Source organism: Ochotona curzoniae, unplaced genomic scaffold, assembly GCF_017591425.1.
Source record: "Ochotona curzoniae isolate NIBS_2020 unplaced genomic scaffold, NIBS_Ocur_1.0 scaffold_4683, whole genome shotgun sequence".
Taxonomy (NCBI): Eukaryota; Metazoa; Chordata; class Mammalia; order Lagomorpha; family Ochotonidae; genus Ochotona; species Ochotona curzoniae.
The window spans coordinates 2,079,635-2,096,764 of NW_024467121.1; the positions used below are offsets into that span (position 1 = coordinate 2,079,635).

The following is a 17,130-nucleotide window of genomic DNA, read 5'->3' on the forward strand; positions in this document are numbered from 1 at the left end:
GGTTTAATTTGGAAAAAACAAAAGTAGAATAATGGGACCTGAAGCAGTGTTTCAGTAAGGATGCTGACATCATAGGCAGAAGCTTAAACCACTGCACTACAATGCTAGGTCTGAATTTAAAGGTTTTGTCCATTTTTCTCTCATCTGAAACCTTGTGAGATTTTTCTCTATGTTGCTTTTCCTGGCATTCTGCAGGGATTGAGAGTAGTTCACAGATAATTCAGAAAGTCAGTGTTGTCCTAAAAAAAAAAACATTTTATCAGCCCTTCAAAGCAATGTATGGGAGATTTTGGCAAGCAAGATGCCTGGGATTTAGTCTATGCCTGCTTGCACGGCTTTGCTCCCTTCCAACAGTGCTGGAACTGACAGTTGCTCTTCATAGTTATGGTGTAGTGTTGTGACCATTGCCCAAGTCTACTGACACTGGAATTTTTCTTTGTTGTTTTTATTTTTTCTTTGCACTTAATTTCACAAGGGATAATAAAGTAGAAAGGTTCTTAATGTGTCACCTCACATTTTTATTTAAAAATGACTGAAAGGGAGCCTGGTGCAATAGCGTAGTGGTTAAAGTTCTCACCTTGCACGTGCTGAGATACCAAATGGGTGCCAGTTCTAATCCTGGTGACCCCGCTTCCCATCCAGCTCCCTACTTGTGGCCTGGGAAAGCAGTCGAGGACGGCCCAAAGCCTTGGGACCCTGCACTGACATGGGAGACCAGGAAGCGTCTCCTGGCTCCGGGATTTGCATCTGCTCAGCTCTGGCCATTGTGGCTGCTTGGGGAGTGAACCATCAGATGAAGATCTTGTTCTCTGTCTTTCCTCCTCTTTGTATATCTGACTATGCAATAAAAAATCTTTAAAAAAATTGTAGATATGGGTCTCTTTAGCACATATGCGTGATTTCTATGGTATATATTTGTAGTTGAGTTCACCAGTAATTTTGTTACATGAGTTCTGAGGTGTTTTTCTTTTTGGCATAGAAGAAGGACTTTTTACTTTTTGTTATGGTAATTATCATCTTCCTTAAAAATTGATTCATGCAAAATTTATTTTAGTATAATGTAAGAGGTTAAAAATAATTAATGAGTGTTTTTCATTACCAAAAATTGTGCTACCCTTTCTGTAACATTAGACTCAATCAAATCAAGGATTTCTTCATTCCCTTTGTTCCTTTGTCTGGTCATATGGCCAGTAGGCAGCCCTAGGAAACAGGTGGAATATCACTTCTAGGAAAGACAATCGGGAAGTTTTCTGTGCCATCCTGCCACCTTAGACACAGGCAGCAAAGGAGATCAGTTAAATTGTGCTATCCTTAGTTGGTATGATTCTGGGGTCATGAACCACCACTGAACAGGAACTATGTGACTATGAGTAAATTCAAAGCTATTGGGATCAGCAACTAAAATGTTGAAGCTTATTTAGCAAAGTGGCCAGGATGGTCTTACCAATATTGAATTAAATGAAAACACAGCTGTTCTAAGCACCAACATATGGGATTACATGATTTTATTCAGGGACCACACTGCCTACTGCAACATAAAAGAAAGTGTTAGGTAAGTATCATTTGTAAGGAATTTTAGAGAAAAGTATTTTATTGGTAGATGCTTTTCAGAGTTAACTAAGGTTAAAATGAAGGTTCCTCCTAATAGGCTGTGTCACTTGCAACAGTTGACTGGACCAGATGTTAATAGAATCTGAACATCAGAATTAGAGATATATTAAACCATTCAACAATTATTTCATCTCCACCATTATTAATATTTCTTCTAAAGTAAGACACCCTCCATGTAAGAATTACAAGGGGATTTAAAGAGTTCATGAAAATACAGATTATCTTTTCATTCTATATTAGCACAAAGTTTTTGAAGTTCCTGTATAGCTCTGAGGTGATACATATGCCAATAATCTTGACCTGATAACTATATACTGCATGCATCGTGACATGGCATGCTGTACACCAGAAATAGACACAACTACTGCATGTTAATACTCCAGGTCTGTGGTTGCAGTGCACAATTGCCATTATAAATTGCACTATCCCTATTGTTCCTGAGTGAGGTCCTCATTGCATGCTGAAGCTTGGGACTGTGACTACCGGTGCAGTATTATTCAGGTTCACCTGAACTTACCATGGGAACTGCAGAAGGCCCTGTCTGCATTTACTGCTCCAGGGCAACATTAGTGGTACTTGGTTTATGGTTTAACTCACATTCGCCATCATGGGACCTGCGTAAAGTTCATCTGCATCCAACAGGTCGGATTGTTGTATTCCTCAGAGTTGCCTGCTCTTTGCCCCTGGGATCTGGAGAATGACATATATGCATTCCACTGTTTGAAGTCCATGCCTGTCAGAGCATCAATCCCAGCATTAACCATGTTCACCCTGAGGGGGCTAGATAAGGTCTGATCCACATTCCCTAGTGTGGGAACTACAGCTGCTCATGCTTTACACTGGAACCCAGAAGGACATAGGGAAGTTCGTTTCTTAATAACATAGTTCCAAGGCCACAGCTGTCAGTGCCACAGGCCCTAGTATCACTAACATTCACTCTCCAGGAAGCGGGGATGGCCCCTTTGTGCTTCAGGGGTTTTTCCTGCCAGCAGGCCCTCAAAACCATAAAGCGGGTGGAGCCAAAGGTGCTCTTCAGCCGCAAGAAGTGCCAGGGGACAGTCTGATTGAGCATGTCCATTTATTGTAAAGCAAGCACAAACTTACACAGACTAAGTAAGGGGAAGGCAGAGGGGCATCTCCCAACAGTCCTCCCACAAGCAATGACACTGTAAGTGAAGGTATGTCTGTCTCTGGACCCTTCAACTAAGTCACAGGTCATGTTCACATGGTTGGCAGAAATGCCTCCAGATTACAGGCAGGTAGGCAGAGTCGCAGATAGCACATAGGCTGGAAGTTATGACTTGGGTCACATTCACCCTGTGTGGCTGGCAGATAGGCTGTGGGTCGCATTTGACTTCTTGGAGTTGCTCATGAAGGCCGTCCCAGTACAGCTCCTCCAAAGAGAGAGAAGAGAGACTGGGGTGCAGCCCACCATTCTTGTCTGTATAGCCAGTGAACACTCCATGTTGAAGTCTTGGTTAGCCAAATTTATTGTCAGGGATTTCCCCTGGGGACACGTTGTGCCATGTGCCTATGAACTTCCACATTGGCTAAGCAGGCAGAGATCCTGGGACGATCTTCCACATGTATGTCCTATAACACCAAAAACATGGCTGTTTCTATCACAGCGATAATGTAATTGACATTCAGTTCTGGAGGACTTGAGGACACACACTTTGTTTTTTTTTTTCTTGGTGGTGGGACTTGCTTTTATTTTTCTTTTCTTTTTTTTATATATTCTTTATATATATATGTTTTAAATTATATTTTGACAATCTTTACATAGTTAATTAGGGTAAACAGGTTCAAGGGCTACAGGAAAGTGGGTAAAACTACTATTTTTTTCCAGTTTGTTTCCTTCATGTTTAAAGGGGGGTATTAAGGGAGAGGCCCACCCAATTTCCCACCCTCCCCAGGTCCCAGATGTAGGGTAACTATAGTTTGTTTCTGATGAATCAAATAGCCATTCTCTGCTGAGGTGTCAGAATAGCCAACAGACCACAGAAAGAAAGCACTTTAGGCCTCTGCTTGAAACCAACAACTGCAGTGCAACTGCTGGTCTTCAGTGAGGGCCACGGACACACACTTTGGAAACCCAAACACACTACACAGTTATTCCACTGCTTCCACAAATGGCTGCAGACTAGACAACTGCAGCATCCAACGACCCTGCTTGAGATTATGACCGAAGACTGAGACAAAAAGTTTCAGAATTAATCATTATCAGACCAATTTTACAATAAATTCTTAAGTTATACCTACATTAGAAGTTAAAAAAACCGGGCCCGACTCAGCGGTAGCCTAGCGGCTGAGGTCCTCACCTTCAACACACCTGGATCCCATATGGGTGCACAGGTTCTAATCCCAGCAACCCGGCTTCCCATCCAGCTCCCTGCTTGTGGCCTGGGAAAGCAGTCGAGGACGGCCCAAAGCCTTGAGACCCTGCACCTGTGTGGGAGACCAGGAAGAGGCTCTGGGCTTCTGGCTTCAGATCGGCGCAGTAGCAGCCATTGCGGTCACTTGGGGAGTGAATCATTGGTCGGAAGATCTTCCTCTCTGTTTCTCCTCTTCTCTGTATATCTGACTTTGCAAAACAAAACAAAAAAAACTTAAAAGAAGGAAAAAGAAGTAAAAAAGGCATAGCAGCTATTGTTGTAGGATATTTGCCTTGAAAACATGGTAGCAACCTCATTTCTTGCCTCACACGAAAGAATTCTCATGCGGATAATTGCAGTTTACAAAGCAGGATTTATTAGGAGAAAAAGGAAAAAGGGCTCCTGTCATGATTGGCAGGAGAGGGCTCCACGTGTCTAGAGGAAGAAAAAACCCCAGTCCTCTTGCCATAGTGGCAGGGAGAAGGAAATCCCAAGTTAATGGTGGGGAGATGGTGTCTTTTATGCACCATCTCAGCGGAGTTAGTCAAAAGGGATCACAACAGCAGCGGGTTTAGAATCAAACCTCAGGAGGGGGGACTGGTTAACTTCCTCCTCCCATTCTAATGAATAAGCTGATTATCTCTTTGACAATGACCCAGGGATGAGATTAGGTGGGTCGCCTCTCCTTGCTTTTGTTACCACTGAGATGCTGAATTCCTATGTTAATTCTGTCTCTCTCAAGGAGGGAGGGTGTCCTGGAAAAACTTGCTCTGGGCAAGTCAAGACATGAGGAGAAATACAATTTCATATTTAGAAAATATAGAATAGAAAGAAAGGTAGACAAAGCCGAGCCACAGGTTTGGATTAGGAGTCAAATAGAAACATTTTTTTATTTTTCTTGGAATTAAAAAAAAAAGACATGGATTGATATCTCCAAAATTTACACTTGACAATACAGAAATCCAGTCAGTCTCTGAAATCATGAAAACAATCTGGTGATAAGGCACGAAAGGATTTGGCGAAAGTGCTTGTAAGGACGTTTGCTCGGGAACAGCATCCCCAAGTGTGATACCTAGTCGCAGGGTGGCACAGGCGCGGCTTTCCCTGGAGCGCTCACCTTTGCAGCTTTGCGCACGCGCACGGAGCGCCTCTACCTGCCGGGGCATCTGTGCGCAGGCGCAGCGCTCGGCGTTCTGAGGCGCGCGGTTGAACTTGGAGTATCTCGGCTGAGAAGTTGGCCGCGGGGCTCTGGGGCCGCCGCCAGCCCGGCTGGAGCGGGTCTTCACTTGGGCAGGTAAGCCATGCCGGTGGCCCCGGGCTGAGGACAGGTCTGGGATTCCCTCAGTGGGATCCCGCGCCGCGTCCCGGGCGTCGAACCCTCGGGAAGACCCGAGCTGTCCACGCGGGGATCCCGTCACGGGAGGGCGCCGGACCCGGGCAGGGCGGCGGGGCGCGCGGAGGGCGCACCCCAAAACACGGCTCTCCGCGCCGTACCGGCCACGTAAAGTGGTTCCCTGGAGTAGACGCGTGTCCGGTAGGGAATAGCGCCCCAAGAGAGAAAAGCCTTTGCGCCAAGTGCCGATTTCTGGGTGAAGGAGTCCGACATCCGTGCACAGGTGTGTGTCCCTACGTGTCCTGAGGAAACATTGCAAGAGCAGGGGGTTCTTCAATAGGAACGCGCAGTTTCGCATGAGCCACAGGTGCCAAGGTTTTAAGATTTTTGAGTTGTATATCTTGCCTTTCTTGCAATAATGTTAGTGGGTAAAATAGTAAAACTTGCCCTTGGAAATGTGCGAACATACAGTTAATATCCATAAACTAGTCTTTTGTTGACAGTTGAAAGCACTTAATAAAGCAGTAGGACTAAGGAAAAATGAGAAGCCTCTAAATCTAAATGTAAAAAGAACTTGGTATTGGCTGCATTTCATATTCGTAGAAAAAGATGAATTATTTATAAATGCCTGTTAATTTGAGAAAACTGGCCACATTTTTTAATGTAAAAATTAAATTCCTTGGTGGAGTTCAAATTTAAAAATTTAAATATATAATGCTGAAAAAGTGCCAGAAGACAAGTGTCTTGTTAATACATATTTTTGTCAATGAAGCTCTAAGAATGATATCAGAAGCAATTATCCTAAATGTTGATTCAGCAAAATAAAAATTAAAATTCCCTGTATATCAGCAAAAAACTAACAAAGCACTTGCAAAAAAACTCACAAATATCTTATTCATATATGTATTTTTATTTCACAGAAAATTCTATGAAATAAACAAGAAATAGTGAAATTCTAATTTTAAATCAAAGTGCTTTTTGCGCTGTAGAGTGACTTAAGAAAAAAGAAAAAAGCATTTAATATCCTTTGTAAAGAGGAATTTGAGTTAAAAAATTAAAAATGTATATATGCCTTCTGCCTTTCAATACTATACCAAGACATTGCCAGTAAGGAGAAATGAAGCATTTTTTTTTTATCATAACAAACTAGCAATCTGCAAGAAGAACCTATATAATTAATTTATAAGTAAGTTATACTGTATCCATAGGACTCCATAGTATGTGACCGTTGAAAGTAGCCTAGATACAAATAATATACTGCCACAAAAATATATATCGTGGTATAACAAGTGAAAAAATTGTCAATTTGATCATATGTATGTACAGAATAAGAAAAATGTAAAAAAAAGTGACAGAACTTGTAGTTTTTAGCATTTGGATTATGTACAAAATTTTGTTTTTGTCGTCCATAAATTCTGTATGAAATGGGGGAAGTTCTAGTCACAGTTTGTAATTAGTAAATAATCTTTGGAAAGGGAAATAGGAATTTTACAAGTAGTTGCTCACTTTCTTTTAGTTTGTTTTTTGTGTGAATTGGTGTCTTTTCCTGATTTTTAGTGATTTTTTTTATCTGTGCTTGTTGGTTTTATTATCTAAGCCATTTATTAAATATATGTTATTACATATTGAATATGTGAAAACAAAATTTGGCATTTTTAGCTTAGTTCTTATGAAATTAAATATAAAGTATAGGTGTTAATATTACAAAATTTTTTTGATACTGCATCACCTTATAAAATTTTTAAAGTACTGAATTCTGGGCCAGGCATGATAGTCTAGTGGTTAAAGTCCTTGCCTTGCATGCACTGGGATACCATATGGGCACCAGTTCATGCCTCAGCCGCTCCACTTCCCATCCAGCTCCCTGCTTGTGGCCTGGGAAAGCAGTAGAGGACGGCCCAAAGCCTTGGGACCCTGCACCTGTGTGGGAGACCAGGAAGAAGCTCCTGGCTCCTGGCTTCATATCAGCTCTGGCCATTGCGGTCACTTGGGAAGTGAATCAGTAGTAGACAGAAGATCTTTCTGTATCTGCTTCTCTTTGTGATCTGATTTTTCCAATAAAAATAAAATTTTAAAATTTAAAAAGAAAAAAGTTGAAATAATTTATAGTCAGGTTTCAAAATTGAAATGCAGTTATCAAAAAGGAAAAAATGAATGTTCACAGAATTGTCAGTAAACCTTTATGTGCCAGATCCTGAATAACTACTTTTGAAAAGCAGAGCTATAGAGAGGGACTTGGAAGAACAGAGGGGAGGAGAGGGGAAAAAGAGAGCGAGATCTTCCACTGGTGTGCTCACTTCCCAAGTAGCTGTGGTGCTGAGCTAGGCTGGAGCCAAGAGGCTCTAATGGCATCCAAGGCCTCCCACAAGGGTGTCAGGGGCTTGATCATTTATGCCATCTTTTGGTGCTTTGTCAGGTGCAGTAGTGGGGAGCTGGATCAGAAGTGGAGCAACAGAACTGGACCTGGTGCTCATATACAGGAGGCAGGCATTGCTAGCAGTGGCTTAACGCACTGTGCCACAACACTGGCTCGGCACTTGCATTCTGGAAAGATTTAAAATGGAAATACTAGGACTTGATCTCATTTGAAGCTTTCCTCCTGTCTTTTACACAAAAGTATTTCTGAAGACAGGAGATGGTAAAAGCCTCCAATCATTAAATTATTTAATCATTGGAAATGCTTGATTTTCATATATTCTGTAAGTTAAATATTGAGTTAAGTGAGCCATATCAATAGGTTTGAATCCTGAATTTTGTTTGGGTTAAAATATCCAGAATTTTAAAAAGATGTGAATCTTGAAACTTGATAAAAGTGAATATTTTAAAAAATGTTATTTCTGAGGCCAGCACTGTGGCACAGTGGATTAAGCTGCCACCCGTGACACTGTATCATACTGGCACCTGTTTGAGTCCTGCCTACTGCACTTCCTGTGCACTTTCCCTGCTGATACACCTGGGAAAGCGGTCCTTGGACCCCTGTACCCACGTGGCCGACCTGGATGAAGCTCCTGGCTCCTGACCCTGGCCTAAGCTTGACTCAGGCCTAACTCTTGTAGCCATTTGGGCTTCCATTAGCAGATGAAGATTTCTCTGTTCTCTGTCTTACCTCTCCTTGTAGCTCTGATTTCCAAATAAAGCAAGTTAAAAAAAATATTGTTCTTTCCATACTCTTTTCCTGCAGAACTTTGAAGGATGAAAATTTATTAAAATGGCTCCATGACAAAAATGTCCATAAACCTTTAGATAGATTTTATTTCACTATGTTAAGATACCATTGGATTGTATGATGCCTGTTCTTCATGTATCTGTGAGAGAACTTGTAAATCCTGCCAGCTGGGGCCGGTGCCATGACTCAGCATGCTCTTATTCTGTCCTGTGGTGCCCGCATTCAAGAGGGGTGCTTTCATTTTCTTGTGAACCAACTCAGGGGTGCACCCGGTTACCACTGTGTGCTTATAAGAGAATCCAGGAGGAGAATTTAGAACACTTCCTATTAAAGCTAACAGCTCAGAAATTGTTAAATATAGTTGTTATTGCTACTCTACTTCCCATGCAGCTTCTTGGTCTGGGAACCAGCAGGAAATGTAAATAAATCTTTTTCCAAAAAATTTTTTTTTTAATTGGAAAGGCAGATTTACAAAGAGGAGGAGAGGGAGAGAAAGATCCTTCATCTGCTGGCTCACTCCTCAAGTGGCATCAATGGCTGGAGATGAGCCAGTTCGAAGCCAGGAGTCTGCAGCCTCCTCCAGGTCTCCCACACGGGTGCAGGGTCCCAAGGCTTTGGGCTGTCCTCTTCTGCTTTCCCAGGCCACAAGCAGGGAGCTGGATGGGAAGTGGAGCAGCTGGGACATGAACCAGTGCGCTTATGAGATCCCAGCACATTCAAGAAGAGGACTTCAGCCACGAGGCTACTGCTGCAGGTCCACCTCTTAAACTGGCTGTGCCTTAGCTTTCTTGTCTTAAATAGGCCTTATGATCAGATGTAGCTGCTAAACGGTTGTTAAGCACAGAGAAAGCAGCCCAGGCATTTTGCTGTTTGCCATGTTTAGTGATTTATTGAAGGAGGCTTAACCTGTTAAAAGCGTAAGAAATCTGTAGGTGAGCTGAAATTTGATAGTTGATATTTTCTTTCAGTTTTATTTTCTCTCTGGTAATGTTAACCTTAACCTTATCTGTTTTAATCTTTCTCTGTGACTGTCACATTAAAATATTACTGGTGTTAATTATCAGCTTATAGAATATCACCTTTTCCGAATCATCCTTCATTCAAGAGGTGTTGGGATTTTTCTCATGGAGAATTGATTTAATAAGTAGAGGCGGACCCTTTACATCTGTTTATTACTCAGAGCCAACACATGTTTGTTAGAATCCAGTTGCTCATGAGTAACATAGCATGTCATGAAGTCTTTTTCTGTGTGATAGCAGCTTAGCGTGTCTGCTAGGCTCTGGAGCCGTACCACATAATCAGTATCGCAGTGTTAAACACTGAGAACTGTGACAGAGCAGGAATACAAATAGGAGTTGTTTCACTAATTTCATTTCAGTAGTCTAATTGCAAATGTTGATTTTGATAAGCAATGTGAGAAAATATAGATTGTAAGTTAAGACTTATAAAAATTCCTGTAGTGGGTATCATGTGCTTTTATTATATGTTGGTCTTAATCCTTTTGTGAAATATACTAAAAAGATTTTACATGATAATATAAAGAATCATGTCTATGCTGAAATTGAGTCTAGGTCATGCTTTTTGCATTTGAGTTTCTGAACTAACAAATCAACTCCAAAGAGTAGTAATTGTTGGTCCCATTTGCTCCCCACAAGGAATGAGAACATACTGCATAGCTCTAGTGGAAATCACTCAGTATGTTGGCTACCACCACTAAGGGCCGAGGACAATATAAATGATGCCAGAGCACAGTTCAAATTACTGTGCAAGGTCACAAACAAGATAAGGGACATTGCAACAGTTGCCATAGCATTTACAGTAGAAATACTGGTTTTGAATCCAGTGCAGTAGCCTAGCAGCTAGAATCTTTGCCTTGCACAGGCCAGGATCACATATGGGCTTCAGTTCTAATCCCGTTGGCCCTGGTTCCCATCCAGCTCCCTGCTTGTGGAATGGGAAAGCAGTCGAGGATGAACCAAAGCCTTGGGATCCTGCACCTGTGTGAGAGACCCAGAAGGGGCTCCGGGCTTCAGATCAGCTCAGTTCCAGCTATTGAGGCCACTTGGTGAGTAATAAACAGACAGATTTTCCTCTCTGTCTCTCTGTATCTGACTTTCCAATAAAAAAATACATATTTTTTAAAAGTGTATGTTATATTAAATTATTTATGGTCTTTTTTATTAGGAGCACCTAATAAATGTTTGTCTTCCCCTTGGCAGGACAGGCAAATCTCACAATTAGGACCACGATTAATCCCTGTCACATACCTCAATCAGTCATCAATAGTGTTTATATCCTCAAGTCTGTCTGGTTTATATGCATTCTCCTTTCTTCCCATTTGGGTGTAAGTTGTTTTTATTTTTCTACTCAAATGGGTAGGGAAGAAGCACTTTCTCTAAATTTTATCCTTGAATACTAGCAGATCAGATCACCATTTAGAAGAATGTGTTAAAGTGTAATCAAATAGTAAACTGGGTAGAGGATGCAGACAAAATCATTATTTTATATAATGTTATGCTTTGTATGGCTATCATTCAGATTTTTTTTCAAAAAGTATTTTAGGTACGCATGTGTCAATGAACTGTATTATACCTTATCTTCTAACTCAAATGAATTCATGAATGTATATGTGGGGCTTTTTAAAATATAACTATGTAATCATGTCCTTTTATCTGACACCATTTGTTCACCAGCCAAAAAAAAAAAGATTTTACATGATAATAATTGTTTTACAGAGTTGTCTGAAAATATACGCACAGATAAAAATACACGCACAGATAAAAATACAAGAGCAATAAATTAACAATAGTTCATAGATAAGTTACATTTGAATCCATGAATTATGTCAGCATTTAAAATTTAGGAAGCTCAGGCAAAGCCTAAATTTCCGTCTTCTCATATAAACAATCAAACCTTGGTCCGTGCACATGGTGTGTGTGCTGCCCTCCCCGTGCGTGTCCCACCCACGCCGTGCGTGCCCTCCCTGTGCGTGCAACCCTCCGTGCGTGTCCTGCGCATGCCGTGCGTGCCCTCCCCGTGCGTGTCCCACCCACGCCGTGCGTGCCCTCCCTGTGCGTGCAACCCTCCGTGCGTGTCCTGCGCATGTCGTGCGTGCCCTCGTGTGCCCTGCCCTCCCTGTGCGTGCCCTCCTCGTGCGTGTCCCACCCACGCCGTGCGTGTCCTCCCTGTGCGTGGCACCCTCCGTGCGTGTCCCGCCCACTCCATGCGTGCCCCGCCCACGGTGGGCTCCGCCGTGATCAGCGACAGGGCGTAGTGAAGGAATCCGAGGTGGGTTCTCTTGGGCCCAGAAGCTGCGCCGGGAGCCTGAGCCCGTCCCGCCTGAGCTCTGTCCGCTCCTGGATTGTCACGTGATGGTCGGGAAGTGTCGCAGACGCTGAGGTGCCTGGGTGCCGGGTGGCCGAGGAGGCGTGTGTGTGTGTGTGTGTGTGTGTGCGTGTGTGTGTGTGGGGCGCCTGTCCCGCGGGTGAGCCCGGCCGCTCGGAGAAAGCCGGAAGAGCGAGGATGAACACGGTGACAGCCCTGTAAGCGCCTCCTTTGATTACAGCTGGGAGAACACACCCGTGACGGAGGAGCGTGAGGCCGGAGCTGCGACATGGAGGACAGACGCGTGACCGTGGAGATCCCCGAAGTCCTCAGGGAGCAGCTCGAGGAGGACTATTACCGCGTCACCAGGAGGAAGCAGCTGGTGAGCCTCCCGTGCCAGCCCAACGTCATAGCCGTTTTGGAATCCTACGTGCGGCACTTTGTGGTCCAGGCAGCCGCCCAGGCCAACGGGAGGCCCGGGCACCGGCCCCTGGCCGCGCCCGCTCACCCGGATGCCAGCCCTGGCCCGGGCGACAGGCCTGTGGGCCTCTGCAAGGAGATGGCCGATGGCCTGCGCATCGCCTTCGATCACGCTCTCCCGTTGGTGCTGCTCTATCCACACGAACAGGCTCAGTATAAAAAGGTAGGGTCGTCTAAGTGTTGCCTGGCAGCGAAGGAAAAGGCCGCCAACACCCTCAGCCAGGAGGAGCTTCCGCCCCATCCACCGTGGCTGAACCCGTCTACACCGCAGCCCACAGCGGAGGAAGCCAGACCTGAAGCCTTGTGGTCCCTGAGGAGGTCCAGACGCCACCTCGGCCAGCTGGGTAGGCCGAGGGACAGCAGCGCCTCGCCGCTCCCCAAGCGGCTGCTGCAGGACACGGGCATGGCTGCGGGGCCGCTGGCCCTGGACGAGAAGGGGCCTGGAGAGCTGCCCTGCCAGGAGGCTGGCTTTGCCGACCGTGAAGGGAGAACTGATGCAGCGAAGATGCCCTCCTGGAGGCTGGTGCCAGAGGACTACCCGCCGGCCGATGAGCCGCCCCCACCCAGCTGCGTGTACGGGGCCCAGCATTTGCTGCGCTTGTTCGTGAAGCTCCCCACGATGCTTCCCAAGATGGGTTTCCGTGAGAAGAACCTGAAGGCTTTACTGAAGCTCTTCGATCTCTTCCTGGGGTTTCTAGCAGATCACCGAGATGCCTTCTTCCCAGAGTCGGCTTACGTTTCTGCCAGTGAGGCCCTCTGCAGCACCAGGAGCCCCAGGGCAGTTTCCTGCTTCGATGGTTCCAGAAGAACAACTGCTGCATCTACCCCTGTGCTCTGGGCTCCAGGTGAAGAAGAAGTGATGAAAAGATAGACTTGTGCACAGAGCATGTGCATGCCAGGCCCACCCTGGGCACTAGGGCAGAGGCGTGGTGTTTCTAAGAATTATTTCTGGGGTACACAAATGTCCTCTGACACGACAAGGACATTGCATAGACCTATAGACCACCTGTGATGGCAGCAAATGTGAAGCTTTCATGGAACTGCACACGCAGTAGGCTGTTTCGGTAGACTGTGAACCAACAAAAATCACATCATTTGCATTTTAACATTAAAAGCCATGTTGTTCTTGCAGACTATTTTTATTCTTGTGTTGGGACTGAGTAGTTGTAACAAATTTTAGTTTGTATGTGGAAATCATAAAGCCGTCTCAAGTATTTTAGAAGAAATTGATGTTGATGGCAGCTGTATGTCAGCTTACCCTGGTTTCATTTCTGGGAGACAATGGTTTTTTTTTTTTTTTTAAGATTTATTTTTATTACAAAGTCAGATATACAGAGAGGAGGAGAGAGACAGGGAGGAAAATCTTCCATCCGATGATTCACTCCCCAAGTGAGCACAATGGCCGGTGCTGCGCCAATCCGAAGCTGGGAACCAGGAACTTCTTCCGGGTATCCCACACAGGTGCAGGGTCCCAGGGCTTTGGGTTGTCCTGGACTGCTTTCCCAGGCCACAAGCAGGCAGCTGGATGAAAAGTGGAGCTGCCACGATTAGAACCGGTGCCCATATGGGATCCTGGTGTGTTCAAGGTGAGGATGTTAGCTGCCAGGCCACGCCGCCAGGCCCAGGGAGACAATATTTTTTGCTGATAAATGAAACATTGCTGTAGAATTTGAGATTTTTTTTTTTTTTTTTTTAAAGATTTATTTTTATTATTTTGTTATTGGAAAGGCGGATGTACAGAGAGGAGAGACAGAGAGGAAGATCTTCCATCCGATGATTCACTCCCCAAGTGAGCGCAACGGGTCGATACTACGCCGATCCGAAGCCAGGAGCCTCTTCCGAGTCTCCCACGCGGGTGCAGGTTCCCAAAGCTTTGGGCTGTCCTCGACTGCTTTCCCAGGCCACAAGCAGGGAGCTGGAAGGGAAGCGGGGCTGCCGGGATTAGAACCGGCGCCCATATGGGATCCCGGGCGTGCAAGGCGAGGACTTTTAACCACTTGCGCCACCGCGCCGGGCCCAGAATTTGAGATTTTACAGTCATATTTTGCTGTATAATGCCATAGTTCCCTTTCTGTAAAATGTCATTTTTGATGTTCTGAATCAAGTGCTACCTCTTATTTGATAGACAAAAAAAATTGCTGTGGTTTCTTTTTCTGTTTTTCTTTTTTTTTTCTTAATTACATTGCATTATGTGACACAGTTTCATAGGCTCTGGGGTTTCCCCAACCCCTCCCTGTACCCTCCCCCCATGGTGGATTCCTCTACCTTATTGCAGTATTACGGTTCAAATTCAGTCAAGATTCTTTCATTGCAAGCATGTACCATGCATAGAGTCCAGCATCTTATTGTCCAGATAAATTCAATGGTTTTTTTGGGGGAGACCATCTCTGGTTTGAAGGCAGAGCTGGCAGAATAGCATCCCGACCAATTAAAAGTGCTGTGGTTTCCGAGTGCACCTGTGTTACTGCATGGTGTGCTGTGCAGAGGCTGCGTCCTATAATGCAGCCATGTTCTCCAGTTGGATAGGAATTCATAGCTCCCATTTTTTGGTGTGCTTCAGTAAAACTTTGAAGACTTTTGATGTAGTCTATTAGTTTGTAACAGTGACTGCAAATTATATTTATCCATATAATGATTTCTTCATAAATAGGGTTGAATTTTAGAAATTTTTTTTAGGTATTAGGTATTTTTGAAAGGCAGAGTCACAGAGGGAAAGGAGAGAGAAAAATCTTCCATTCACTGGTTCACTCTTCAGTTGGCCACAGTGGTTAGAGTTGGGGCAGGCAGGAGCCAGGAGCCAGGAGCATTCGCCAAGTCTTGGCTCGTCCAAGGACTTGGGTCATCCTCTTGCTTTCCAAGGGGCATTACCAGGAAGCTGGATCTGAAGTGGAACGTCCAGAATGTGAACCAGCGCCTGTATGGAATGGTGGGTTTGTAAGTGGAGACTTAATCGCACCACAGTGCTAGTATAAGAAGTTAACTTTTGAACTTTAATTTGTGTATTTTTATCTATTTGAAAGGCATAGCCAGAGAAGGAGAGCGTGAAAAGAAAGATTTTCCATTTTCCCCTGATTCATTGCCCAAATGCCTGCAATGGATGGGGCTCCACCAGGTTGAAATGAGAAGCCCAGAACTCCGTCCAGGTCTTCCACAGGAATGTCAGGGACTCAGTAGCTCATCTGCCTCCCAGGGCTTGTATTCTCCGGCATCCGTTCTCTAAAAGCAGCCAGGACTCAGGTGTAGGCACTTTGTTGGTATGCATTGCCAGTGTCCCAAGGGGTGGTTTAACTGCTGGTCTCTGATGCCTGTTCCAGGAGCTTTTACAAAATGTTTTCTTTATGTATGCTGTTAACAGTTGTATTTCTATTAGATTACTGGTAAATACTAACTATGGTTCAGTTGTATAGCCTCTGCTTATTGGTGTTAACATTGGTATTTTTTCTTCAGCACTGTCCTTTTAAAATGCAAATGGTTTATTTATGGTTTACTTAGGCTTTAGTTACTGTTAGGAGTTTTACTAATAAGCCATTGTGTTTTTATGTCTGATTTATGTTTCAACCAACATAAAATGTAATTTTAGGTAACAATTAAAATGCAAGTCAGAATAAAAACAGATTTATCAAAGTAGAGGTGAAATGGTGTGAAGATTATCACTGTAAGATGAGAATAAAATTGAGTATTGAGCTTTCCAATGCAAAGATAAAAATCTTTCCATAATGGAAGTAAACCCCTGATCATCTAGTAATACGCATTTTTATTTGAAGCCTGTTTAAATTCAGAATGTATTTTATTGGCTTGACTCTTGGGGCTGAACTGCCTGCTGCATCTGGAACCAAGTGTTTTGCCCACTTTACAAAAAATTTGAGTTGCATCCTTAACATTCTTAAACATTAATTTTAAAATTAGTGTCCATTAGGGATTAAGCAAAGATAAAGGAAATTGGTATCGAACTAGATGATCATAGAATATTTCTGCTTGGGCATAGTTTATAACTTGTACAAAAGAAAACATGAGGAATATTTATTGGGAAACATTGTACTACAGACGATTTAGGTCACTAGCTTAATCAAACTGTGTTGTAGGCCACAGAACTGCAGAGGTTAAAGGTAGGCCTTTCAGAAACGCTCAGTTGAAATGAAGTGTAGTCAGATGAGCACAGCATACATGGTAAATACCTTGATGGGAATCAGTAATCTTGGAAATGAGTTTTGGAGGTGGCCAGAGTTTGTGAGGTGAAGCAGTAGGTACGGAAAAAAGGGAGTGGGTGGCAGCTGAGAAAGAGCAGGGTGAAATGGAAGAGAATATAGTATTTACTTTCTGTGTTGTATCCTAAGTCTCTGGATTCATTTGTAAGGTTTTTAGTTGAGTTGAGAAGCATATAATTTTTTGAATTATAAATTGCTGAACCAGATGGCCTTATACTACTTTAACTTGCTTTACTTTAACTCTTTTTTAAAAAAGTTTATTTTATTGGAAAGGCAGATACGTAAAAGAGAGGACAGAGAGGAGGATCTTTTGTCCGATGCTTCACTCCCCACAATGGCTAGAGCTGAGCTGCTCCAAAGCCAAGAGCCTGGAGTCTCTTCTGGGTCTCCCACATGGGTGCAGGGTCCCAAGGCTTTGGGCATTCCCAGGCAAGAAGCATGGAGCTGAATGGGAAACGAGGCTGCCGGGATTAGAGTCGGTGCCCATATGGGATCCTGGTGCATGCAAGGCTAGGACTCGTGCCACTCGGCTGTCACACCAGGCCCTTAACTTTAACTCTTAATAAATAATAAATGGTAGAATTTTTGGTAAAGAAAGAAATATTCATGGAGCTAATGAGGACAAAATGTTTTGTT

The 17,130-nt window shown here is 43.9% G+C and overlaps 1 protein-coding gene and 1 non-coding gene across 2 annotated transcripts; one reads left to right on the plus strand and one right to left on the minus strand.

Annotated features, from left to right (window-relative positions):
* Positions 1-3,550: 3,550 nt before the first annotated feature.
* On the minus strand, positions 3,551-3,687 carry LOC121148237. The gene has a single exon (XR_005882524.1). It is a non-coding gene; the product is annotated as a small nucleolar RNA SNORA2/SNORA34 family (small nucleolar RNA).
* An 8,411-nt stretch (positions 3,688-12,098) lies between these two features.
* On the plus strand, positions 12,099-13,256 carry LOC121148194 (male-specific lethal 3 homolog). The gene has a single exon (XM_040968288.1). It carries the CDS (start codon positions 12,099-12,101, stop codon positions 13,158-13,160), a length of 1,062 nt encoding a protein of 353 aa, XP_040824222.1. The 3' UTR covers positions 13,161-13,256.
* Positions 13,257-17,130: the final 3,874 nt, after the last annotated feature.